The sequence below is a fragment of the Sceloporus occidentalis genome, unplaced genomic scaffold (genome assembly GCF_023333645.1).
Source record: "Sceloporus occidentalis isolate IW3139 unplaced genomic scaffold, rSceOcc1.0.p SCAF_3, whole genome shotgun sequence".
Lineage (NCBI taxonomy): Eukaryota > Metazoa > Chordata > Lepidosauria > Squamata > Phrynosomatidae > Sceloporus > Sceloporus occidentalis.
This window is the reverse complement of record NW_028316983.1, coordinates 105,621,362-105,647,767: the sequence shown is the minus strand read 5'-3', so window position 1 is coordinate 105,647,767 and position 26,406 is coordinate 105,621,362. Positions and strand designations below refer to the sequence as shown.

Below are 26,406 nucleotides of genomic sequence, written 5' to 3'. Positions count from 1 at the left end.
AGTAGTTCCCAAACACTGGCTTCTGGGTGTTTTGGACCTCAACTCCTAGAAGCCTTAGCAACTTCAACCAACAGTCAGGAATTCTGGAATCTGAAGTCCACAACATCTGGAGGATCAAAGTTTGGGAACCACTGTTTAAGTAGAAGCTGGCTTGCTTGCTTGCTTGCTTGTTTATTACAATATTTTTACTCTGCAGTATATCCAAAGATCTGTGGGTGGCTTACAATAAAATCAGTTTGAATCAATAAATAATAACAATAATTTTAGAATATTAAAATATATTAAATAGTTTATCAATTAAAAACAAGACAAATTTAAAAGGTAAACAGTTTAAAACAGCGCAACCATAGCACCCATGTGTAACCTGGGTAGAATCAGGCCTGAAGGCTTTAGTAAAAAAATAAGTGTTGATTTCTCACCAAAATGAAACTAGTGTTGGCAGCAAGCAGGCTTCCAAGGGGAGGGCATTCCACAACTGAGTTGCCACCACAAAGAAGATCTTCACCCATGTAGTCCCATCATAGTTCCCTCACTGATGGGATACAGAGTCAGTGATGCCAATTTGAGAATAACTGCAAAATCCATCAGTGAGCTGGGAGGACATGCTAATGGGTTAGGTGATTTTATTCTATGCGCATAGTTAACATCTCTGTTAACTGACACCTTCAATATTAAAGGGGAGATGTGCTGAAATCTGTTAAAGCTAACATTTGTATTATCTGTGGCTGACCTGAAAAAAGAAGGGTTGTTCACTTGCATTTTATTGTTTTTTGTACAACATCCCCAGGTAAACATTTCTGCAGTGCATTTTTGATAAGCTTATATTCTAAACATGGTAATAACAATTATATATGATATATTATATCTGAAGAGAAGATCAGTTTGACAAACTATAAGGTTGTATTAGCCCCAGCAACCTAAAGAATTAGACATGAATTTGCTTTGTAGCATGTGGTATGTAATGTTTGGAGCCACCATATGAAATGTGCATAAAATGTGCTCCTCTCATGTTTGTGAAAACTGGCCCATTTTCACAGAAAATTTAGCCTGACCTGTCAACATCTATTACAATCAATTCTTGGGGGTTTCACTTCACTATGAAATGTAAATCCATATGAAAATATAGAAGTGCAAATGCAATCTCAGTCAGTTTTCACTATCTTCACTTTAGCTCCATGGGCTGAAGTAAACATGCTACAATCTGGAGAAGAGTTAAAAAGAGGATGACAGGACTACAAAAACTCCCACAATGAGTGGCATATTATGATTGTTGTTGTTGCAAACCTTCAAATCATTGTCAGCCCTAAGACAAAGCTATCACCGGCTTTTTCTTGGCAAGTGTTTGTTCATGAGAGGTTTCTCATCACCTTCCTCCTAAGGCTAAGAGAGTGTAACTTATCCAAGGTGAGCCAGTAGATTTCCATTGTAGAGTGGGGATTTAAACCCTGATCTCCCAGAATCCTTGGCTGCTGCCACACTGCAGAATTAATGCAGGAGTTTGTAGTTTCTTGTGGCACCAGAGCTCTCTAACAGAGAAGGCTAAATACCTCACAAAATTAGAAATCCCAGAATTCCATAGGAACAGTGTCAAACTGCATTGATTTTGCAGTGCAGAGTAGCCCAAGTCTCACTACACTCAAACCACTACAACATACTGGCTGTTGTGTGATTAGGGGAAAGCAAGCCATCATAACTAACTTGTCCCATCAATTTCAGTGGAATTTCTTTTTAGCCCAATGAGCGTGCAGACGTTCTCACCCCAAAATGTAGAATCTTTTGCAGCCTATGGGCCAAACTCAGTTTCAGAGAGAATGTAAAGGGCCTAAATACCCTAAAGGCACCCGATCCCATCTGATCTTGGAAGCTAAGCAAGGTCAGCCCTGATTAGTACTTGGATGGGAGACTGCCAATAAATACCAGGTGGTGTAGGCTATATTTCAGAAGAAGGAACTGGCAAAACCATCTTTGAGTATTCCTTGCCTAAGAAAATTCAATAAAATTAAAGGCTGTTCTAGCCTATCCTAAATTCTCAGTAAGGATGTCCCTCTGAAGCAAAATTCACAAAGATCTTCATATTTGCTTTTCCACTAAGGAAGTACAGCAAAGGGAGTAAAGTAGCCCTTTGTCTTTTTCCTCTTGAAAGAACTTAGCCGGTGGCAAGGGGAGTTTGCAGGTCTGGCTGTAGCTGTAAAGCAACAGATGCATGCTAACTATATTATTGTTCTACAGACAAAGATACATGAAAATTCACAAAGATGCACAGATTCATAAAACTGGGGCAGGGAAAGCACTTCCAGGGGAGATTCTGTGTGTGGGAAGGGCTACTTAAACCTCCCTCCATGTACTGAGTATTCCCTGCACATATCCCCAGGTTGTATTTAGTTTCTCTTTTCTGCTGTGAGCTCTGATTTTCCCTTCCTGTTGAGGGGAAAACCTAATGGAGGAGAATGACCGAGGGAACATATACTGAGAGAAATCAATGGGCCCAGCATCCCATCGTTGAACAAAGCTGGCTCCTATAGAGAAATGAGTTACTGAAAAGGGTATATTTTGGACAGAGCCTTCGTGTTTCCTGGTTTTAATAGTGCTGGCCTGTTTCCATTTCATAATGTTTGCTTGCTTTATTTAATAATCATTGTTTGCACTACATTATGGATCACTCTGTAATATTATAGTGAATCCAAACATATACAGGAGATAGATCCAGATTTAGTCTCATTGGTGTTTGGAGAAATGGATTTCCATCTTCTCTGCCCCTCCAAGTCCCAAAAATGTTACACAGTGGGTTGGGGCATCCTGCTGAATGGAGTGGGCTGTGCAGGAGCAGAGGGTATATCCCCAAAGATCCTATAGAAGTGTCTCTAGTAAGCAAAGCCTTTCAATTTACAGAAGGCAGGTCCTGGATTCAACCCAGCAGTGTGTGTGTGTGTGTGTGTGTGTATCTATAGGGAGGGGTGATCCTGGAGATTGTTGTTGGTTTCTACAGGTGGATTTGCATAAGCAGCAGAATTTGGTCGGAATAGAGTGATAAAGACGAAAGGAGGCAGAATGAACTGCCAACTGAGTCTGCAAAATCCCATATTTGATTATGCCCCATGTAAAAACTCCCTCCGAGTAGACTGCTAGCCCATGTATTTTGTGTTTAGTGCAAAAGAGCCTGCAAAGTTGTGATACGCATTACTCTCTGAAGTGGTACCAAGGCCAACCCTACCATTAAACAGGTGGTATGGTTGCCTTAGACAGCTGACTGTATTATGAAAGGGCAGCAAATTGTTGGTCATTGCATTGATGATTATTGGGTGAGTAATCGCCTTGTGGTGCTAAAACAATTGAGCCAGCTTTGAACATTATGCCCATCTCAGGCAACAAATTGTCTTGGGGCATCCCTAAATGGTACCATCCAGCCACAGGTTTCTCTGCCACCAATCTTCTGACTATTACTGCCTAAGAAAGCTATTTGAATGTGACACAAATGGACCTTTACCCCCAAAAAAGTCTAGCGTGCTTCCCAAATCTATTTTCAGCTCTGCTAATGACTAGTCTGTTTTGCAATACCTACTCTCTGCTTCTCAAAATCCTCTGAGGCCTGAATGGTACGGAGGTGGGGGGAGGCAATCTCTTGTAGTCTTATTTCTTTGTATTTCAGTGATGGGTTTTGTCTGTCTCTCCTGCATCTTGTTCAAAGCCTTTGCTGCCTTGTTTTTTGGAAGGATTGTGAGATATGATCCCTGTAGAAAATCCAGCCTGTCTGAAATCCAGTAATTTTAGACATACACAAGCCCTTTTCTTTTAACCTCTCTGCTTCCTTATTTTGAAAGAAATGAAAAGCTCTGCTTGGTTAACAACAGGAGTCAACACTGCCTCTTTTTAAAAAATATAAAAAATGAATGGAATACCTGTGCTGTGAAAAAGGATTCTGTGTCACATTAAAGCTCACTTCTGTCTGACAAGTGCTTTTGTGTGTTGAGGTTTGGATGAAATCCAAAATAGGACACCTGATGACCTCCAAACTTTTTCAGACTACAACTCCTGTTTGCCCCGCATAGTCTGCTTAATGCCCAGAAGTTAGTGCCCAAAGCACCAAGAAACCTATTCCTGTAGGAAATGATTTGCATTTTTAAAAATATTTACTGCTTTCTTTGTTAGTTACATATATATACACACACACACACCCCACCTTTCCTCCAATGAGCTCAAGGTGTCCTAAAGGGTCTTCTCCTCCTATTTTATCCTCACAGCTATTCTGTGAAGTAGGTTAGGCTGAGAGAGTGTTTGTGTATGTGTTTGACCCAAGGTCAGCCAATGAATTTCAAAGCTCAGGGAGGAGGTGAAGCTCTTTCACACTATACAGTTATAGTGCAGTGGTTCCATTTTACCTGTCATGGCTGCATCCTATGGGTTTGTAGTTTGGTGAGGCATTACACCTCGCTGGCTATGGATCAGGGATGTAACCAGGATTTTGAGAAGGGGTTCCAGACTAAGTGCCACTATTATAATGGGGTTTGGGCAGAGCAGTGTGCACCATTAATTGTATTTAACGGAAAGAGGGGTCCGGACCCCACAGACCACCACCACCCTTGGCTACATCACTGTATGGATTCTAAATACCCTTCCTTAAATTGTAAAGTCCACGATTCCATAGTACAGAATCCTGGTAGTTAAAGTTGAACCAAGTGCTTTAATGATGTAGTGAGAAAGGATGTCCAGATTTCCCAAGTTCTTGTCCAACTCTCTCAACAATCAGAACCATTGAGTGGTCTGAGTGTCTGGCAATATCCATCTTTTGTGGTGGCCAATTTGTTTTGGGAATATGCTGCTATGGGGGTTAGTTCTGTAGGCTTCGAAATATATTGCAGTTCTTTCACTTTGTCATAGTTGGGAGTCCATGCACAGCAGATTACTTATGTGTAATGGCTTTCCTTAACCCACCAGTCTGGGGAGAGAAGGATGCTTAGGAAACTGCATACTTCTTTTTCTGTAATCAAAAAAGAAAATAGACTTTGCACATTGGGTGGGAGCTCACTGGAGTGTCAATCTGAGGCCACAGGCAAGGAAGCCATGCAATGCTAATGGCCTGCAGTTACATGCACCAACCACTGGTGCAAGGTGGCATGTTGCTGCAGGGAGCATGACTGTACCTGCTATTCACGTCCTTGATACTGTTCTGTCTTCTGACTATGATCTCTGATGTCAACATGGAAGGAGGTTATAGCCAAGGGGATGGGGGGTGGAACTGCCATTAGAGAGTTGTTGTTGTTGTTGTTGTGTGCTGTCAAGTTGTTCCTGACTTACGGCAACCCTAAGGCAATGGGTTTTCTTGGCAAGATTTGTTGAGGAGGGGATTGCCTTATCCTTCCTCTGAGGCTGAAAGAATGTGACTTGCCCAAGATCACCCAGTGGGTTTCCATGGCTGAGCAGGGATTTGATCCTAATCTTCAGAGTTGTAGTCCAGCACTCAAACCACTGCATCCCACTGGCTCTCATGGGGATGGGGATGTTCAATGGACATATGAAGGAATTTATCTGTGCTGGGGCTAAGGAGGCATCACCAATTGCATAGGGACATGCTTCTTTTTCAGATCACATTATCTCCTTTGGAACAGAGGCTGTCTAAAATGTGGGACAGTTTCCATTTACAAAAATGAAATGGGGAAAAAGTTTACATTTACAAAAGATCTATACATGTCCAAGATATCCATTTTTAAAAAAAAATTGAAAAGTTTCTGTATTTATGAGCATTTCTAAATCATCTAGAGCTGAAAATTTCAAAGCAGTGGGCAGCAACAATGCCTGTGTTTATTTCTGTCTCTAATTTTTTTGTTTGCAGACTCAAATTAGTCCCAAAGAAGGATGGCAAGTCTATAGTTCAGCCCAAGACCCAGATGGGCGATGCATTTGCACTGTGGTGGCTCCGGAACAAAACCTCTGCTCTAGAGATGCCAAAAGCCGGCAACTAAGACAACTGCTAGAGAAGGTAAGAATACAGATTCACTTCTTTCATTTTACTTGCTGTAAGGTGCTCATGGTGCTACTCTTTATTCCTCTGACCCTCTTTTGTTTTGCCTCTTTTTTCTCTTTCTCACTCATTAAATAATAATATACTTGCTTTTCCATTTTTTTATGTACAATGTACTAAAAAATAAGAAGTGGAAAATGTGTTATGGACAAAGTTTGTCTGCAATTTCTCTGAAAGCCAGAACTTACATTTCCATATGAACTATGGGGTTTATCACACAAAACAGATTCTGTGCAGAAACTTGATTTAAAGTGAAAAAAGCCCTGCAGAAGCGGGTTGTTTTTCACACGACGTTTGGGGTTAACTTTCCCAAAGTAAAAAGGAATGTGTTTTGTCGACTTTGTGTTCGGATTAATGACATGTTATTTCTCATTGATGTCAACGTGCCTGAAAAACAACCTGCAAAAGCGGGTGTTTTGTGGATTTTAAAATCCCGTTTCTGCATGAGATTTAACCAATTTGCCTTCAGTTTGCCTCCATGTGAAAAAGTCCTATGATTAGCTATGCTTCCCATTTCCCAAATACTTGTTTATGAAAAGCACGCACTGCAGGCCATATGAAACAACTTTTTGAAGCATAATTTCAAATCTGTCAAAGTATTTTGTATAATTGTAATTTATTTTGTCATTTTATATCCTCCATTGGAAATAGAAATTGTTGTGTAGGAACAATAAAGCTTATATAATCTAAAACAGTAGTCCCCAAACTGTACTCTTTAAAAGATTTTGGATTTCAGCTCCCAGAATCACAAACTGTTGTCCAACAGGGCTGAGGCTTCTGGGAGCTGAAGTCCAAAATCTCTTCAAGGGCACAGTTTGAGGACCAATGATCCAAAATATAGTTGTGGTATTTAATTGTGGAATTTAGTGATAGGAAGAAAATTAATTTTTTTGAGATACAGTGCTGGAGAAGAGTTCTCTGAAGCCCATAGACTGCTAAAAAGAGAAACAAATGGATCCTAGAGCAAATCTGGCCTGAACTCTCTCTAGAGGCCAAGTTGACAAAATACAAGAACTGATGTTCTTGTATTTTGGCCATATCATGCTATATCACTAGAAAAGACAACAATGCTTGATATAGTTGAAAATAGGGCAACTGTATTGTGCTGTGTTCCATGGAAAAACTGCTAGCAGGTTGTGAGAAATGAATTTATCCACTCAGTATAAGCCCCTTCTACCCCCAATTACCCACACATGTGGAAGTCAGTTCACTGCATCTCTGGGTGCCTTGTTGGTCTGATCTTTCTTGCGTCTCCCTCTACCTTTGGTGTATTTGGGGTCATTTAATCACTGTTGATGCAGTCTTGATGGAATTCCTGACTTACCAGGGAGTCCAGTAGGTCAGGTACCAAGATTTTCAAGTGGATGTGGAAACTGTCAGGTTAAGTTCAACTTCCATTGAGCTCCACTGGTGAAACTGCAACCAATGCTGTCTCATTCTAAATTGATCTTGACAGAAAAGTGGTTGAACATGGTAGAGAGCCGGTGAGATGTACTGGTTTGAGAGCTGGACTACAGCTTTGGACATCAGGGTTCACATCCTCACCTGGGCATGAAAATTCACATGGTGGCCTTGGGCAAGTCACTTTCTTAGAGGAAGGCAAGGAAAAACATCCTCTCAACAAATCTTGGCAAGAAAACCCTGTGATATGGTCACCTTACGGTTGCCATAAATCAGAAATGGCTTAAAGGCACACAGCAATAAATGAGAGACATATAGTATAAAAAATGCCCATATTATCAGAAGAAGCTGCATGCTGTACCTCTTCACAATTCCATATTCTGGGATTGCCTTCCAATCAGGATACATACAACTAGAATAAAGACTCAGTCTTACAGGGAATGTGTGTCCCTGTGTAGCTGGATAGTTTAGATGTCTGAACAGCCTTCCATAACTCAGACCATCCATTTGTACATGAAAAAGCCATTGATGTCTTCCTTGTTTCATGGATGCAGCCTGGTAAAATGGCAGAATGCTTAATTCTTGGCCATTTGTAAAAATAGCAATACTGTCACATTTTTCTTTCTCTGTTTTTCATAGAAGATAGTTCTTTCTTCATTGGTGTGTGTCTAGATCCCTCTTGCCCTACTTCAACACATCAAAAGGATGTTAACTATCCCCAATGAGAGAGATAAAAAAATTCAGAATGTTGAACCCTTACCAAAAAAAATAAATAAATCCTTCATTTTCAAAAGAAGAATATGGAATTTTTGGGGGGAAATGGGGGAAAATGCTATATAAACACCCTTCTTCCTTTTCTTTCTAAGGTTTTATTCTCGCTGTCTCGAGTTTCTTGAAGCCAACTCCATCCTTGATCCCTTTCAGTCTGGTTTCCGCCCAAGGCATTCTACTGAGACAGCTCTCACTAAGATTTCGAATGACCTTTTACAGGCCAAGGCTAATGGCCTTTACTCTGTTCTCATCCTTCTTGATTTGTCTGCTGCCTTTGACACTGTTGATCACTGTCTTCTAGTTGATATACTTTCTGACCTTGGGTTCTCAGACTCTGTTCTTGACTGGTTTAGATCTTACTTGTCTGGCAGATCTTTTGCAGTAGTTGCAGGGGGGCAGACTTCTTCTCCTGTTCCCTTATCTGTTGGAGTTCCCCAGGGCTCTGTTCTGGGTCCCCTTCTGTTTTCTCTCTACACCCTGTCCTTAGGAAAACTCATTAGCGCTCTTGGCTTTTCCTACCATCTGTATGCCGATGACACCCAGCTGTATCTTTCCACCCCTGACCTTTCTCCAAGGCTTGAACAGCAAGTTTCGTCTTGCCTCACAGCTGTCTCGCAGTGGATGCGCCATCGGCGTTTGAAGCTTAACATGTCCAAGACTGAGCTTCTTGTCTTTCCTCCTAAGCCCACCCTTCAACACTCCTTTTCTGTCTCTGTGGACAACATTTCTATTCAACCCGTCCAGCAAGCCCGCAGTCTTGGTTTTATCTTTGACTCTTCTCTGTCGTGTATCCCTCAGATCCAGACCACAGCCAAGGCTTGTCGATTCTTTTTGTACAATATCGCTAAAATCCGACCTTATCTCTCCACCTCTACTGCCAAGATCCTGGTCCATGCCCTAGTGGTCTCACGACTTGATTACTGTAACATCCTCCTGGCTGGGCTTCCTCTTTCTCACCTCCGTCTTTTAATCTCTGTTCAGCATTCAGCTGCACGCATTATCACTTCCACCCACCGCGCTGACCACATCTCTCCTGTGTTGGCATCCCTTCACTGGCTCCCCCTCCCTTTCCGCATTCAGTATAAGCTCCTGCTGTCGACATTTAAAGCCCTCCATGGACTGGCCCCTCCTTACTTATCAGACCTTCTTTCTCCTCACCTTCCCACCAGGGCCCTCCGTTCTGGTAGTCAAGGTCTGCTGTCCCAGCCCAGGATTTCCTCTGCCCCATCCCAGATTTGCCCCTTTTCACTTGCTGCCCCTCACTCCTGGAACCTTCTTCCCCCACAAGCAAGAGCCATCACTTCTTTAACCAGCTTCAAAACGGAGCTGAAAACCATCCTGTTCAGAGAAGCCTTCCCAGGCATTGCATAATTGTTGCTTACTATTTGATGTTCTTTTGGTGCCTGTTTATCAAACCATTTCCTGTATTGCTATGTACTGTATATGCATTATCCTACTTGAGAGTATGTATTTTCCCTGGAAGATTAACCATCCATTATGAAACCAAGCCCTCCCTCCAGTCCATCTGCCTTGGTCCAGGCCTCGGAGGTAGAGAGGACCTCTTACCCTTTCCCTCCACCACTCCCTGCTCCTTCTGTGTCATGTCTTTTTAGATTGTAAGCCCGAGGGCAGGGATCCGTCTAGCTAAAAAGATTGCATGTACAGCGCTGTGTAAATTTACAGCGCTTCATAAATAAAGGTTAATAATAATAATAAAAGTCACTGTGCTACTTCAGGAACATAAAACGTGTTGTGCACAATGTAGATTGGCTTAAATTTTCATGTTTGAAATATAAAAACACAGTTCATTCAGAAAATAATTATATATCAAATTACTTTTCCTTACAAATATATCTACAGAATTATGAGGAACCTCTGAACTGTAAGGAACTTCGTTGGATTAGCCAGTTTATGAGAATCAAAAATATACAATCTTCCCTCCACATTTACAGGGGTTGGGGTGCAAGACTCCCACAAAAGTAGAAAAAACACAAATATGTGGGGGAGGCAAAAGTGGTGCACACATTCCTATTCTCCCCCCCCCCCCCCATGCTTTGGCCAGATGAAGGAAAGCATGAGGAGAGGTGAGAGAGGCATGTGCCTCTATCCTGTTGGGGATAAGGCGCTTTAAACGGAATGCAATAATTTTGGTAGCCTAACACTCAAACCACTATGTCAAGAAATAATGTGCAGAAAATAAATATACGAGCACCTTGTATTAAACACTGTATTCATCATTTTGAAAGAAAATATTGCATAATTGTTTTTTTACAATTATTCCGGAAAAATAAGTGTTGGGGGGATCAGACTTTTTCCTGTTTTTTTTCCCCTGGTCTTCCCATCTCTATCTCCAACCAGCATGACAATAGCTGGAGTGATGGGAGTTGTAATATAATCTTAATAACCAGGAGAACCCAGGAGATACAACTTCTTTCTGCCCTGGAAATTTACCACAGACTAGCAGATGATATCTTGCACAGCAACCCTTGCCTACAGACCTAGCACTGTTGTACATATTCTTCCATAAAGTCTGCCTGCTATATAGTAGGTGTTAGCTTGAAGATCCATTTTCTCCCAATCTGCTGAAGATCTAGAGGTTTAGACCACCAGACCGCGTCAAAAGCTTTCAAGAAAGATGAGGTATTGTATGCCAGGGGCGGTGTGTGCTGCATATCAATTCCTATTTTTCCATTTCTCTGTATCTCCTTAAATTAACAGACGTGATTCCAGCTGCATGGAGGGTTTCTTTCCCCTGTATCAAATTAGTAAGATGTTGTTTCTCTCCTAGGGAGAGGAAGAAAAATGGAATAAAAATGCAAAAACATAACAAAGCCATGTTTGTTTAAAAACTGTAGCTTCAACAACTAAGCAATGGTTGCCATATAATAGTTGATGGTTCTTAGCTCAGAGCTTGTGAAAAACACATTGGAATATTAAAGGGAGTTGTGTATCTCAGAGCATTCAGCTGCAAATACAGACTTGCCAATGAAGTGAGAGTTGTTTTGCTTTGTTTTGCTTTTGGATTTGATTTGTTTGCTTTTACATATTCCACAGAGGTACACTATGATAATAGAAAAGGAGAAAATGCATATGCGAATCTGGATCCCCAACAGGTACTAGCCTCATCATCTGTGAGCTTTTTTGGATGCTAGCTCACTGATTCTCACAGCCAGCACAGCCAATGGCCCTGCTGCCCGAGGGATTCTGGGAATTATTATCCCAAAAAGTTACTTTTCCAAGCTCTGAATGATTCAGGCTTTGGCTGTATTTTAGTCAGCTAGCTGCCAGAAATTTGAGAACAGTAACGAGGGGCCAATTTTGCTAGACTAAAAATTAGCGGTCCAAGATATGAACTTTTAATATGAACCAAATGGCTTGCTCTCAAGTTTCATTGCTACAGGTATGGCTCATCTGTAGCCTCCACTTGTTTCTGAGCTGAGAATTTGGCCAGCTGTTATTCCTGGTTTAGCTCTAATAGCTTCCAGTGAGTCTAGCAGTAAATTTATATCATTTATGCTAACATACGTTTTATTTATTTCACTTTGGTGCCTCTTCTATCCATCTTTCCTCTGCAGAGATCAGTGTAACACACATATTTCTCTCCTCCTTTTTATCCACACAACTGTTAGGAGGTTAAATAGTGACTGGCCTGAGGTCACCCAGTGACTTATTTGACTGGGTAAGGCTCTGAACCTACATCTCCCCCAGTCCAGTTCAACTACAACTGAGGTGGACAGCTGTTTAGGGTCCACATTCCCCTCCTCATAGGACCCTGCCCTTCCTGCAAAATGAAGGTCCAGTTTGGGTCCAGATTACCTACAGGATCACCTCCTCATGTATAATCCGCTCCATATATTCAGGCCCTCTGAAAAATGTTTGCTCTAACCAGTCAGGATTAGACTGTCAATGGTTTCCCAGAGGACCTTTTCATCTGCTCCCCCCAGACTGTGCAATGACTTGGTGGAAGAGATACGAAAATGGTGAGTGTATTTAAAACAGCATTAAGGACATAACTCTTCCAGCGGACCTACCCAGTCAATTTTAAATCATGCCTTTTTAATTTGTATATTCTAAGGAATGTATTCTTATGAGTGTATTTTAACTGTTAGTTTTCTGTGTTTTTAATTCTGTTTTGTATTTTAACATGCTGTATCCTGCCTCGAGCCTTGAGGAGAGGTGGGAAAGAATATAAAAATCATCATCATCACCACCACCACCATTTAGATTAGGGATTAACAGCCTGGCATCGAGGGCCCACATTGCCCCCGCCCTGAGATGTTGGAGGGCTGCAACTCCCCAATTTTAACATGTGGAAGTACAACAGTTTGCCCTCCAATAGCCAATAATGTTTCCACCATCCACATTTCTGGAGACCACTATTGGCCAATTTTACGACATTCTTTTTGCACCCCACCTGCTCTGTGTTGTTGAGAAGAGGCCTTGAAAGGTGAGGGGATTCCCAAAAGGCCATCACAGAGTTTGAGAGATTGACACACCTTCCACAATTATTGCAGAGTGGTGTGCAAAATAGCCCTTTGTGACCTACAGGTTGCCTCCACTCCCTTCAATTTCGCTGCTTGTTCTAGATTTCTGTGAATTAGGTATGTGTCCAACCTGTCAGATTTATGAACAGAACAGCGGGAAATGTTGTAAAAGCTTGCAGATAATCATTCTGTAATGCCTCCATATTAAGGTTAACTCAGTCTAAATGCTTGGTGATTAGGGCTCGAGGCTATACAAAGCAGTCTGTATCTATTTCATGTCATTTTCACATGTTTCCACTCACAATTTTTTTATCCAAATTGAACTTTATTCAGTGAAATATTTAAAGGTATTTAACATTGCATTTATTTCTGTATACCATTTTGTCAAATGTACACATATTTGTATGCAGGGTTGGAAGTTTAAATCAGATTTAAACATGTTTGTTTTTAAATCATTTGGTTTAAATCATGACCTACATGGTTTAAACCAAATGACTTAAAAACAAATACTTCTGATGTGAAGTCGAAGGCTTCTTGACCATGCCAACTACTAGGAAGCCATTGAAATCCACAAACATCTGGATAATTTCAACCGGAAAGAAGAAACCCTTAAAGTGAACAAAATTTGGCTACCAGTCCTGAGGAATAGCAAAATGAGGACTCAGCAAATGCAAATGGGAAACCACTCAGTCAGGGGCTTTCCCAGCTCATAATGATCACCAATCAGCAGACACTAATCCTCTTTTGCATTAGCCTCCCAGCCTGAGAACTGCCATCAGCACAGAACAATACACATGCAAATCACTCCTGCATTCCCAGGCTCACACAGTATATATAGACCCACTTTTTCCAGGCAAGCATTCTCTGAAGATGCCAGCCATAGATGCTGGCAAAATGTCAGGAAGAAACTCTTCTAGAACATGGCCACATAGCCCGAAAAACCCACAAATACTATAAATACTTCCGAGTTTGTTTGTTTGTTTAAAAAAAATGATTATTCATCTTTTTGAAGTCTGGCTTACTATTTTCCAACCCTCTTACTAGAACAACAATGGCTGTTTGAATTTACACATTTTAACTTTAACAGTTATTGGTAGTTGTTCGTTGTTAGACTAGTATCCAGTATCAGTTGTTTCTTTTTAATCACTTTATTTTATAGGACAAGAAATGTCTTTCAGAAAATCTGTCAATTAGCATGAGTTCAACTTAAAAAAACTTGCTTAAAAAGCTTTCCAACTTCTAAAAAGTGCTGGAAGACTGTGGCTTGGACCCAGGCTGATGGGGCCAGCGATTCATTGGCGATTTAGTGTGCAATAATCCCTGCCTCCATCTCGCATCCCAGCGGCAGTCCAGGAGGCTGGAGCCGATTTAAAATGCCAAGTTATAAGCTCTTTAATTTTCTGATTTAGACCTATATTAGTGTAGTCCTACACATTAATACAAAAAAAAAAAAACCTGGTTTAAACAAGAAACAAAAAAAAAACACCTGTTGAAACAAAACAAATGGAATTTGGGTTTGTTTTGCATTTTTAAAATCTGTTTTATTCTAACCTGGTTTATATGCAGCTTTTCCCATTAGTACACAATCTTTGAGATGAGAGTGAGATTCATATGTTTTGAATGCATCACAAAAGAGAGTCCAAATGGTAAATGTATTCTCATCAATTTAATCATCTGGGAATTGCCCAGCAAGTCAATTTGTTTGAAAGCAGGGAACCAAACAAAATCCTCCAGCATTCCCAGGGTCAGGATGGTAGCTATGTAAGATGAAACCAACCAGAATGAAGGGGCTTGGTCCATGTTCAACACTGCTTTTGTTATGATGTGATCTATCACAGTGTGGCATCCCCCTTTCATACCACCCAGTGAACCCCCTCCCAAAACTGGCCCAAGAGATAAGGTGTGATTTAAGGCCTGCCATCAAATGTACTGTCATCAGGTGCAGAGCAAAAAGGAAGGCCCAAAGATGTCTGCACCAATGCTAAGAAATCACAATGTGCAGGATAAATTCAGTTCAGAAACTGGCTGGATGGCTTTCAGTACACAGCATAATAGGAACTCACAAACACAAACCCATTTTTCAACTGCTAGGTTGTGTGTTGCTGTTCCTAGAGGTTTCACATCTTTCACTGGCTCGGCTATTGGAGCTGCCATTTAGAAATAAAAGCAATCTGTCTTTCAGAATAAAGGAATCCATGAGGCGTGACAGCAGGGAGGAGACAGCCCCTAAGATAATAGAGAATATGTGTGCAGTTGTTCCATTTCTGCATCTGTTTGTTAACAGACAAAAAGGCTGTCCCATTTATACTCCTGCAGTAAAATGCTGCACTAATGGCTTTGGAGCAGTTTCATAGCACAAACGCTGGCTGTAACTGTGGTCTGTACACCATATACTCAAAAGCAATCCCTCAAATGCTAGATGAATAAGAAGTTAATCTCAGAATGCTAGTTGAATGCTTGGTAGATCTTGGCTTGCGAAAAGATCTCACTCAGGCAGTTGGCCAGGCAAATGTCTCTTGAGAAATCTTATTATCACAGGTAGACAGCCCTCCTCATGCTATTGAAGCTCAGCTTCCATCAGCATGGTCCAGAATGGTGGAAGTTGCTGTCCAATTGTACTTTGTGGACTGCAAGTTCCCCACCCCTGGCTTATACAGAGAGTACTGAAAACAACTGCCTTCCACACTCAAAATGTAGCTGTCGGTTGCTCGGTCAGCTAGTTTTATACAGTATTTGATAAGCTTGTCATCCATTAACATCTCCAGGTCAAATCCTAACTATTTTTTACAAAGCAGCAACATTTTACAAAGCCATGTTTGTTTTTGTGTTTTCTCCTTAAACCATATCTTTGCCACACACCTTGCTTAAGAACACAACTATTCTAGAAAAGTTAGGCTGGGGAGCTTAGACTACTCATATCTGTGTGAGTGCGCACACAGTATATAGAATCATACAGTTGGAAGATACCTCAAGGACTATCCAGTATGACCCCCGCCCTGCCATGCAGGAATACACAATCAAAGCACTCCCAACAAATTAATCTCCATACTCTGTTTAAAAACCTCCAAAGACGGAGACTCCACCACCGGAAACATATTCCACTACTGAACAGCTCTCACCATCAGGAAGTTCTTCCTAATGTTTAGGTGGAATCTTTTTCCCCCTGTAGTTTGGACCCATTGCTCCATGCCCTAGTCTCTGCAGCAACAGAAAGCAAATATCATCAAAGTAGTAAGTAGCAGCAGTGTTGAGAAAGAATATGTGTACCCACTCTCTATATGATTATACCAGTTTGATGCCATTTAAACTGCCATGGATACATCCTAAAGCATCCTGGGATAGGCCATTTGAATTAGAATTCTGTCCTGAACTACCACACTAGAGCAATCTAGCAGAAAATTCTAAGACTATCACTAAATTAGAAAAGGTTACTATTCACACAGTATTTCACATATTTCTTCCCCATTTAGGTAGCACTCAAAATCAACCCCTGATAATACTTGGTTTAGACACAGAAGAATTGTTTTAATTTAATCAGACTGAGTATACAAAGAAATTCTCTCTGTGTGTATTATTTCTTCCAGAAATCCATGCTCTGAGACTTATACAAATTCAGAGTAATTGCAATGCTAGCAAAACAAACAGTCCTACTTTTGTCACACTTTTGAGGGTATTTAATTTGATTGTCTTCCATAGTAGCAAGGATAATAAAAAATGTGAATTTGCTATTATTATAAGTACTTTCTCAGAAAGCATTAAGAGCTACATAAGCAGTAAATCTGCACTTGGATGTCATACTAGTTTTATGATTCTTTTTAAAATTAGGAATGGGTTTATACAATATTAAATTACCATAAATCTAAAGCATTGGTTCTTTGCATTTATTTAGATTCCTACCTTACCCCACCTTTTAGGTCTACATTGCTTTATACATATCAAAATTGAAAATATGGGTCAAACCAGAGGTTCATCTCAGCTATGGGAAGGAATTGCCCATACGAGTTCCATCCACTTGCATGCTCAAAAATACCTGTTTCTCTCCTTTTTATCTCCAAAATGGAAGTCACATTGCTCCACTCATTGGTTCTTTGCATTTATTTAGATTCCTACCTTATCCCACCCCTTAGATCTACATTGCTTTATTCATATCAAAATTGAAAATATGGGTCAAACCAGAGGTTCATCTCAGCTATGGGAAGGAATTGCCCATACGATTTCCATCCACTTGCATGCTCAAAAATACCTGTTTCTCTCCTTTTCATCTCCAAAATGGAAGTGACATTGCCCCACTTCCTGTTGCCACTTTGGAAGGAAAATGGAGTAAAAACAAATGTCTTTGAGGGAGAGAGGAGTTCTGGGGTGATTTTGCAAAGGCTTTTTGTGCATTTACATGCATATGAGGTGAGGGAAATTTTTCAGGCAAAAATTATCTGGAAAATGTGCTAAGGAAAAATTTAAAAGGAGGGTTCAGAGGGCTACAGGGGACACAAGTGGTGCCCAAGGGCTGCAAGTGGTCCATGGACCACATTTTCTCCATCCTGATCACCCTGCATGTGCTTATTGACCACCCACAACTATGTCCCCATTGAGAAGCGAGAGACACACGGAATAGGTAGGTGGGTGGAAGGACTGACAGGCAGATTTCTGCTTTTTCTGTTATTTATACCCAAAAAAACTGACAAGTTAATTTTTAAAATCCATAATAAAATGCAGACATCACAAACAAATTACTAACAATTACCAAGAAAATGACTTGGATCTTATGCATAATTACCTAGGAGTAAGCTTTACTGAGCCCAGTAGCCTAAATCCAATAGCTAGTTCAAACCAGAGCAGACTCATTAACTCAGTGGGATGTATGTAAATACTAGATTACAATGCAGCATAGCTTCAAGGAGTCTAGTTGAGATTAACCATTGGATTAGACCCACTTTCTTCTGACTGCGTTGTAAAATACCCTGAATTTTTAACACAAGAACTTCAGCCAGCTGAAACAAAATCTTTAGCAGTCATTTGTATTCTAGAAGGACTTGCTCCCTGAGCAAGCAAAAGTTGATATCTGTAATGGTTAAAGACAGTAGAATTCTCCAGTGAACAAGGCAGCTTTAGGCACACATTTGTACCCAATGGCTGCTACTGTAATAGCTTCATCCTACAGAATCCTGTATTTGCAATTTGGAGAAGTACTTTTCAGCAATACTCTCTTGAAATATGGTTCTTGGAGATCTCTAGCAGAAGGTTCAAAGTGCCTTATTGTCTCACTGATTCTGGGAGCTGTAATAAAAAAAAATCCTAACCCTGCTTAAGAGAGGTGTCAGTCTTTTTTTAAAAAAAAATACAATATATGGGGCCACTTTAAGAGACTTGTTAAAAATGTCAGCCTCTAGCTGGTGCTGATCTGAATTAAACCAAAGACAATGAAACTCCCACCACCCTTCCTTCACAGAAGCTATGACAACATTTCATGGATATATGCAAAAAAGGGTCATGCAGCCTCAGAAGCCACATTGCTCTTGAAGCATTTTTTTTCCTGAGCTGTAACAATGCATATCATTTGTAAGTTATCATTTGATGGAATAAAGGGTCAAGTTCTATACTGTCATACTCTCATTAATTTTAGAGAGGTTTTGTCTGTACAAGAGCAAGAGCAGAATCTGGAATAGGATTTCCATTCTCTGATCTTTTGCTTTTAAGAGCTCAGCACTTTGCTGAGATATTTTTAAAAATGGCTAACAATTCAAGTGGTGACACATGCCAGCATATCACTCAGTGTTTGATTTAAAATTTATATATCAGAAAGAAAAGCTTGTAAAAAAAAAGAAAATTAAATGCCTCTGGTGTTTTTGTTTTTGAACAGGTTCAGAATATGTCCCAGTCCATTGAAGTTTTAAACCTACGGACTCAGAGGGATTTCCAGTATGTTTTAAGGATGGAAACACAAATGAAAGGGCTGAAGGCCAAGTTCCGGCAAATCGAAGATGACCGGAAGACTTTAATGACTAAGCATTTTCAAGTAGGTTTCTGGTTTGGCTTTTTTCCTTTCCCCTTTTCCTTAATGATCACTTTGAGTGATTGCCAGAAGTGATAACACTTGTGAGAAACAATGTGCAGCTGGCCAAAGCCATGGACTTGAAATGCTCATCAATAAGTGCATAATGAACCCTTGTATTTCACTGTAATCATCCATCTCACTGCAGAGTTTCATGGGGGTGGGAAATGACCATTAATTCCTGTGCTGATAGGAAACAAAATGTCATTGCAAAACAGGCTCCTACTTTTTTTTTTTTTTTTTGCTCCATCCATGATGGAGTTCCCACTAGAAGATTAATACAGAGGTAAGTTTGGGGCTTTTAACAAATGAAGCACCTGAGAGAATTAATAAGCAAAAATACAAGGCAGGATGTCTTTTAAACTTGAATAATATTTTGTACTATCCAAGGTGAGGCTTATAACACAGGTGACCAAAGTGTGGCATCCCACGTTTCTAGCCATTGAAGCCCTCAGCAGTACCCCAAAGCCCCAACCTCCAATTTTTAAAAACAAATTTGGCATATTTTTCAGATCTCCACCCACCCACCCATTATGGAGAAGCACTCCCAATACATGAAAACACACAAGGATAGCCCCACCACACCCTGTGATCACTCCAGAACTCCCTACAAGCACCTCAATTTTCCTCTTCAGTCCCTTGGAAGGTGACATAACATCACTTCTTGGTATTTTGAGAGGGACTGCAAAGAAAAATTGACGTATTTAGGCATACTGGGGTCTCACATTTTGGGTCCAGGAAGAAAACTGGCTCTCACATCTTTGGTCCAGAAGGAAAACTGGTTCCCATACTGTTTCTCCCCTGGTCATTAAGAAGTGCAGTTTGGTCTGCTTTAATAAGTAGCACAGAGGCTTGATGTACTGGGTTTAATACATGCTAACCTTCCTAACCTCCAGCCCACAATGTGATTCACAGCTGCCCTTTCTGGTCAAGACAAAGAGTGGTTCCCATTTCCCTATTCTTTCCATAACATGTAGCTGGACCAACATCCCACCTCAAGTCACCACAGTTACAGCATGAGCCAGTTCTGGCCTGGCCTCTGATCTTGTGGGATTCTGTTACAATCTTACCTTTCTTGTTTCCTACCCCAAAATGCAATAGGATGCACAACCTTTCCCAGCCAGAATAAGGATCCACCTTTCTCTATTAAATTGCACAACATTGAAATGGCAACACGGCAGGTATATTCATCCTCCATTTCTTTTCCTGTCATGTAACATTTGAGTTGTGTAACATTCATGCCAGCAAAGGCTACATCTTCATTTGACCTGACTATCTTTTCTTCCTATAAAATATGGCTTCTCTTCCCTTCTCTCTGATAGTTCTAAGTTCTAACTTAAAAGTGTGTGTAAGTGTAATTCTCAAGAATCATTCAGACACTCACTCTCTCTCTCTCTCTCTCTCTCTGGTTTTACATTTCTCTTTCGACTATGACAAATTATCAGCATGTCAAATCCTTCACCATGTTGTTCATATAGGGATGTGGCATGAATTTTAGTTTTGCATTTTGTGCACTTCTCTCAAATACTTAACCAAAAAACAATACAAGAAGGTGTGTGTGTTTGTGTGTTGTTGTTTTCTCTGAAAGTTGTTTTCACAGAAAGTTGTCATTTTCTGTGCACAGGGGGAAAAACAGGAATTGCAAAGCGGCACAGTTTCTCAAACTCTTGTGGAGTTCTGGAAAAGTGCATGGTTTATATTGTGCTAGATTTTTTTTGAAATCCCACCGAGATGTGGGAACTTTTGACACACTGTTTTTCTTCCTACTTCCATAAGTTTCTCAAGGGATCAGGAACTCTAAATTTGACATCAGTCAGGAAATTGCTGAATTCCCATTTCTTGCCTAATGTGTATAAAATTACAGCTTTAAATGACAGCAGTGATTGGGAAATACTTCTGAAATGATGTACAGGTGCTGATGGTCTCTACAGGTGCTGATGTTCTGAATTATCTAATCTTTCTGAAAGAACATGAAAGGATTTAAAAGCAGACTGGATCAATTTGTGCATGATGATATCAATGGCTATTAGTTATGATGGCTATATATTTTCACTAGTACAAGAGGCAGCATGTTCCCTACTATCTAATCTGAGCATAAGAGTAGTTCACAAATAAAATAAACAATCTGGATAGGAGAAACTGTCCCTTTAAGAGTAAGAAAAAGTATGTATGGTGTAAACATAGGATACTCATACATAGGATAGGTAATTGAACTGGTTTCCAACTTTGTTTTGATTTTTATAATAATTGGCCATAATAACAAACTTGTATCTTGGCCCATATGTATTTTGTCTTGCCGTTACACTTTTTATTGGCTGAGTGGAATGTCAGCATCCAGTAGTTCAATATGAGCTGTCAAAAGAAATACTGTTCTTAACCGTTCTTAACACTGTAACCTTTAGAGGTCCTAATATTTGGATTGACTGGACCTTACAGATTTGATGTGATCATTCAACTAGCAATCGAAATGAATGGCAAGACAATAATATGCCTCCGCAATTTAAAAGGTCATAAAAGAAGACTGTGCTTTTTTTTTTCAGAACAGTATTGTGAGAGTTCTTGTAGAGACAAAATCAGAAGGGTGTGTTGTTCAATGGAAAAACACAAGTTTGCATGCCTAAGAGCCCATCTTCAGTTCAGCATCTCCATATCTATAGATTCTGCTGGAGTGTTGTAAATACATTTCTTATGCATAACCAGATATAGACCTATTTAACTTTTAGAACCAGGGTTGGGAAATCTGTGATCTTCCAGAGGTTACAGAACTTCAGCTCCCCTCATTCTTAACCATATGGAGGCTGGCATATGCTGATGCAAGTAACATCTGTAGGGCCATAGTTTCCCCACCCCTGTTTTAAACTATTGGAATAAGAGCCACTGACAGCCAGCATGGACTAGGAGTCTGGGGCTGCATCTGTACTGCAGAAATAATCCGGTTTGACACTATTTTGACTGCCATGGCTCAATGCAATGGAATCCTGGGATTTGTAGTTTTTTGTGGCTCCAGAGCACTCTGACAGAGAAGGCTAAATATCTCACAAAGTTACAAATCCCAGTAGCATTTCCTGCTACCTCACTCACTCAGCTACAAGGGTTTCCTTTTTGCTAGCGGCTCATACATGGGATGCAGTGGCTTAGTAGTTAAGGCGTCAATTTTTACGATCACAAGATTGGAAGTTTGGCAGTCCCAGGCCCAAGTGCTGCATGGTGGGGTGAGCTCCTCTCACTAGTCCCAGCTTCTGCCAACCTTGCAGTCTGAAAGCATGCAAATGCAAATAGATAAATAGGTACCACTTTGGTGGAGAGGTAATAATGTTGGGTGCAATCATGCTGACCACATGACCACCAGAGCAGTCCTTGGACAACGCTCTTTGGCTTAGTAACGGAAATGAGCACCACCCCCTATAGTTGCTTACAACTAGACATTCATGTCAAGGAACTACCTTTACCTATACCTTAAAGGGAAACCACTCATATTTACTCCAAATTAAGTCCCACAACATTCAGTGGTGCTTACTCGGAAATGTGCATAATACTGCTATTACACAGTATCAGCATATAGTAACATTTTAGGGAGCTTTCAACAACAGCAGTCCTCCTAAATTCACAGTGTCCCCTATGACCCAAGACTGCCTGATCTCAACTTTTTTAGAACCTATGTTTGAGGTAAAAGAGGTAGTTATTCTCACACAAAAATGAGCATGTATATGCTATACGTGCACAATTAAATACCATGTACACCCTGTAGATGTTCTGAGTCCAATTATATCCTCAACCACATATACGTGGTCATTTACTGTTGTGCTACATGTGTGAAAAAAAGGCCTAAACACCCTGAAGACACCTATCTGGTCTTGGAAGCTAAGCAGGATTGGGCCTGGTTAGTACTTGAATGAGGGACGCCCAAAGAATACTAGGTACTGTAGGCTATATTTCAAAGGAGAGCAATGGCAAGTCTTCATTTGGAAAATCCTATAAAATTCATGGGGTCATCATAGGTCAGTAGGCAACTTGAAGGCACACGCACATGTGTATATTCCATAGCTTTAAATTTGTTACAGGAAAAATAACTCAGAATACATTTGCTCATGGAAATGCCCTAAGCTTACTTCAGAAAATGGAATGTGAGAGGTTCAGTAAAAAACTATAATTCTTTCCTCTTCTCTATACAAAGGCCATGAAAGCATACTGAAACCAACACTGAAAAGAATCTCATTGACTTATGTAGTCATGGCACTGCATTCATAAATTAAGATCTATGGGATAGAAACAGGATTTAGTATCCATTTGCAAAGGTCTGTGTGAGTTTATGGTGCTCTAACTTATAAAACATTCCCTCAACTCATCCTTTTTAAACCACTCTTGTTCCAAGACTTCTGGGCATCTTCAATAAATGGAATTTTCCTCACAAGTGTAAAATTATATATGAGAGCTGAAAATGCGTTATTCTAATGCATTTATGGTAATAACTTTTCCACATGTAATTTAAGAATGCAATTTTCCATCTATTTAAATTAGCTATATGTAATACATGCTTTTCTCCATTGCCTATGGATTTTTCTCTTCTCAGGAGTTAATAGTTTCCAAATGATTTTTAAAATACACAGTATTTCATTAAGTTAAATTGTAAGATCTTTTCTTACATTTCATTTAAAGCACTTTTATTGAAACGCTGCCACCACTTTCATCCCTATTACACAATATGGGGAAATGATAACAAACACCCTGTCAGAGAATAAATCTCTAATGGACATAACTCTAATTTCATAATATCTGCTCATTTACCTCAACATCATTAGAACAGTCTTTACTAGTCATTCTAGGTAAAGCTTTGTTATTACAGCTCTAGTCATGTATTAGGAGAAGGAGTGGAAGTTTTTATTATAAATGAGCATATTTCAGATACCATAGCTATCTTGTGGCCAGTCTTTGTAGACTTCATATTTGCCATTGATAAAATCACTGGAAATAAATGGGTTTCAGTTCTCTCAATTGATTCAGAGAACAAATTTTAAGTCATTTCCTCCCCTCTTACACACATTTCTCTTTTTCATGGAACTATATCTTACTTTTTTGCCCCTACCATCTATATTGGGAATGAGGAATGGCCAGCCCACAGGCCATAGAGCCTTGAATGACACCCCCCCTTTGGTCCTGTTCAAAGAAGAGAGGGTTCAAGACCCAATGAGCACTTGCAGCCTCATGGGCACAATTCAGTCACTTTCACTTGTCTGAGGAGCAAGGCACACACACAGCCGTTGCTAAGAAAAGGAAGGGTAGAGCAATGCCAACTTGGGACTTATCCATGACCCAAGGAGTGCCCCTTCCCTGATTGGCGAAGGCAATCCAAATTATTACAAATGAGCATACTGCAGATACCATAGCTGTTCCAAAAAAGGAAAGGCAGAACAATGCCAACTTGTGACTCAGCCATGACCCAAGGAGCGCCCGTTCCCTGATTGGAGAAGGCAATCCAAATGCAAGCCAAGTACTTTGTACTGCTGTTTAGCATCCCAGTTGTGACAAACAACAAAGAAAGTCAGTGCCTGGGAGAACCACTCCTTCTAATGCCAGTCATTTTCTCCATGCAGAAAGAAATACAGAGCTCGGTGCTTCTCTTTGAACAGAGGAAGTCACAAAGTGCTTTAGGTTTGATGAGCTCAGGGAAGAGAGGCTTTGACAAAAAAGATGTCACCCATCTCACTAGATTGCTCCATTAGATTGGTGAGCAAACTAGGCCCCAGGACTAATTGAATTCCTCACTTTTAGACTGGCCCAAGACATTTTCCCTTCCTAAAAATAGCTAAGATGGCATCACCTCATATTCCATGTACAGTGGCAAATCCTTCTACATTCTTTATGGAACAGCATCCTCCCCTATATCTGATGGCAAAAGACAAGTTTGGGGAGTGCAAGGCACAGGCTCCATGAAATACACACTTCTGTTCTTGAGGGCTTCCTTGCTGTTTCTAGGCACCCTGTATCTGGCCACTGAGGCAGTCATCTCACTCTTTTTAATGATAAGTCAGTCCTTGTCATTAGTCCATAAAGGATGGGTGGGTTTTTGATGATTTTAAAAATCTACCTCCATTACCCTCCCACAGCTGCCTATGTCTACTTTCACTTGAAGTACTGGAATACCGAGATCTTTTCTTACTGTACTAGAGGTGGAAAGAGATTCCCACTGAGAAACTAGTAATCTTGAACCTCTTGTATTTAGGTTCCCTTCAACTCCTCCATTTTCTTCTCAGCAGGAACCTCAGCACATGCCTTATCATTTTGCTTTAGGTAAAAGCAATTTGGAGAAAAAATTGGGATGGCTGGTCTGAGAAAAGTTACTTGTCTTACGACAGTTCCTTTTTGCCTCCGTTGAAATTCTTCAAGTGTTTCAGCCAGGTAGAAATCTTCAATTTCTCCTCGCAATTTATCTGTCAGCACAGTTCAGTGACAATTCTGTTAAAAGGCTTGCTTGTTCTCTACAGCTCTCTTCTGCATCTCAAAAAATCCCATTTTAAAAAAAAAATTCACTCCCTTAGATCATCTAAGTATACATATGTATACTTTTGCCTCAATGTTGTTGTTGTTTTCTGGCAGAGAGATATTGGATGCACCTGCACTGCAGAAATAATCCACTTTGACATCACTTTAACAGCCAAGGCTCAGTTATACAGAATTCTGGGAACTATAGTTTTGTGCGACATTTAGCCTTCTCTGTTAGAGCGCTCTGGTGCCACAAAGCTACAGTTGCCAGAATTTTATAATATGGAGTCATTGCAGTTAAAGTGGGGTTGAACCAGATTATTTCTGCAGTGCAGATGCAACCATTGACTGTTAAATATACTTCCTAAGACATTCTACAACTACTGAAAAGACCCTTTTTCTATTAGGATCTAATTTGTTGCTGCTGCTGTTGTTGTGTGCCTTCACATCATTTCTGACTTACAGCAACCCTAAAGTGAAACTATCGTGGTATTTTCTTGGCAGTTTTCTTCAGGATGGTGCCATTGCCATCCTCTGAGGTTGAGAGAGTGTGACTTGCCCAAGGCCATCCAGTGGATCTACATGGCTGAGCCAGGATTTGCACCATGGTCTCCAGAATCCTAGTCCAACCACTACACCACTCTGGCTCACTAGTCCATCTATCTAATGTATTCATAATGTTTATTTCATTAATTCCAGATCAGATTAGTAACATGTTTTAAATTTGTTGAAAGTAACAGTGGGATCTATGTTGCTGTTAAGAATTCATAACCTAGAACAGTGTTTCCCAAACTTTGGTCCTCCAGGTGTTTTGTACTTCAACTCTCAGAAACCCTAACCACTTTGGCCAACCATCAGGAATTCTGGGAGCTGAAGTATAAAACATCTAGAAGCCCAAAGTCTCTGAACCACTGACTTTGACCTACTGATCTTTAAGTGTGCTGTATTCAGAAAATATGCAGGAGTAGTTGTGTTGGCTATTTAGCAAATTCAAACAAAAACCCACCAAACAGTGATACTTTTATTGGCCAACCGAAATGCCCAATACTTGTTGCAAGCTTTCAAAGCTCCACTGGCTTCTTCATCAGGCAAGATGTTACAAACCAAACAGAAGGGAAAAAATGGATATGTTAGTAAGATGCCAACAATTGGTTGTTTCTGTCCTTGGTAAGATGGTATGAGGAGGGTAAATTTTGCAGGCTGTC

General features: G+C 40.4%; 1 protein-coding gene across 2 annotated transcripts in view; it reads left to right on the top strand.

Moving 5' to 3' along the window:
• The window catches only part of OLFM3 (olfactomedin 3), a 209,971-nt gene that overhangs the window by 160,034 nt on the left and 23,531 nt on the right, over positions 1-26,406 (top strand). For both annotated transcript variants that reach the window (XM_089518724.1, XM_089518723.1), the window contains exons 2-3: positions 5,828-5,974; positions 18,530-18,685. In XM_089518724.1, coding sequence (XP_089374850.1) covers positions 5,828-5,974; positions 18,530-18,685 — 303 coding nt within the window. The remainder of the gene's footprint in view (positions 1-5,827; positions 5,975-18,529; positions 18,686-26,406) is intronic.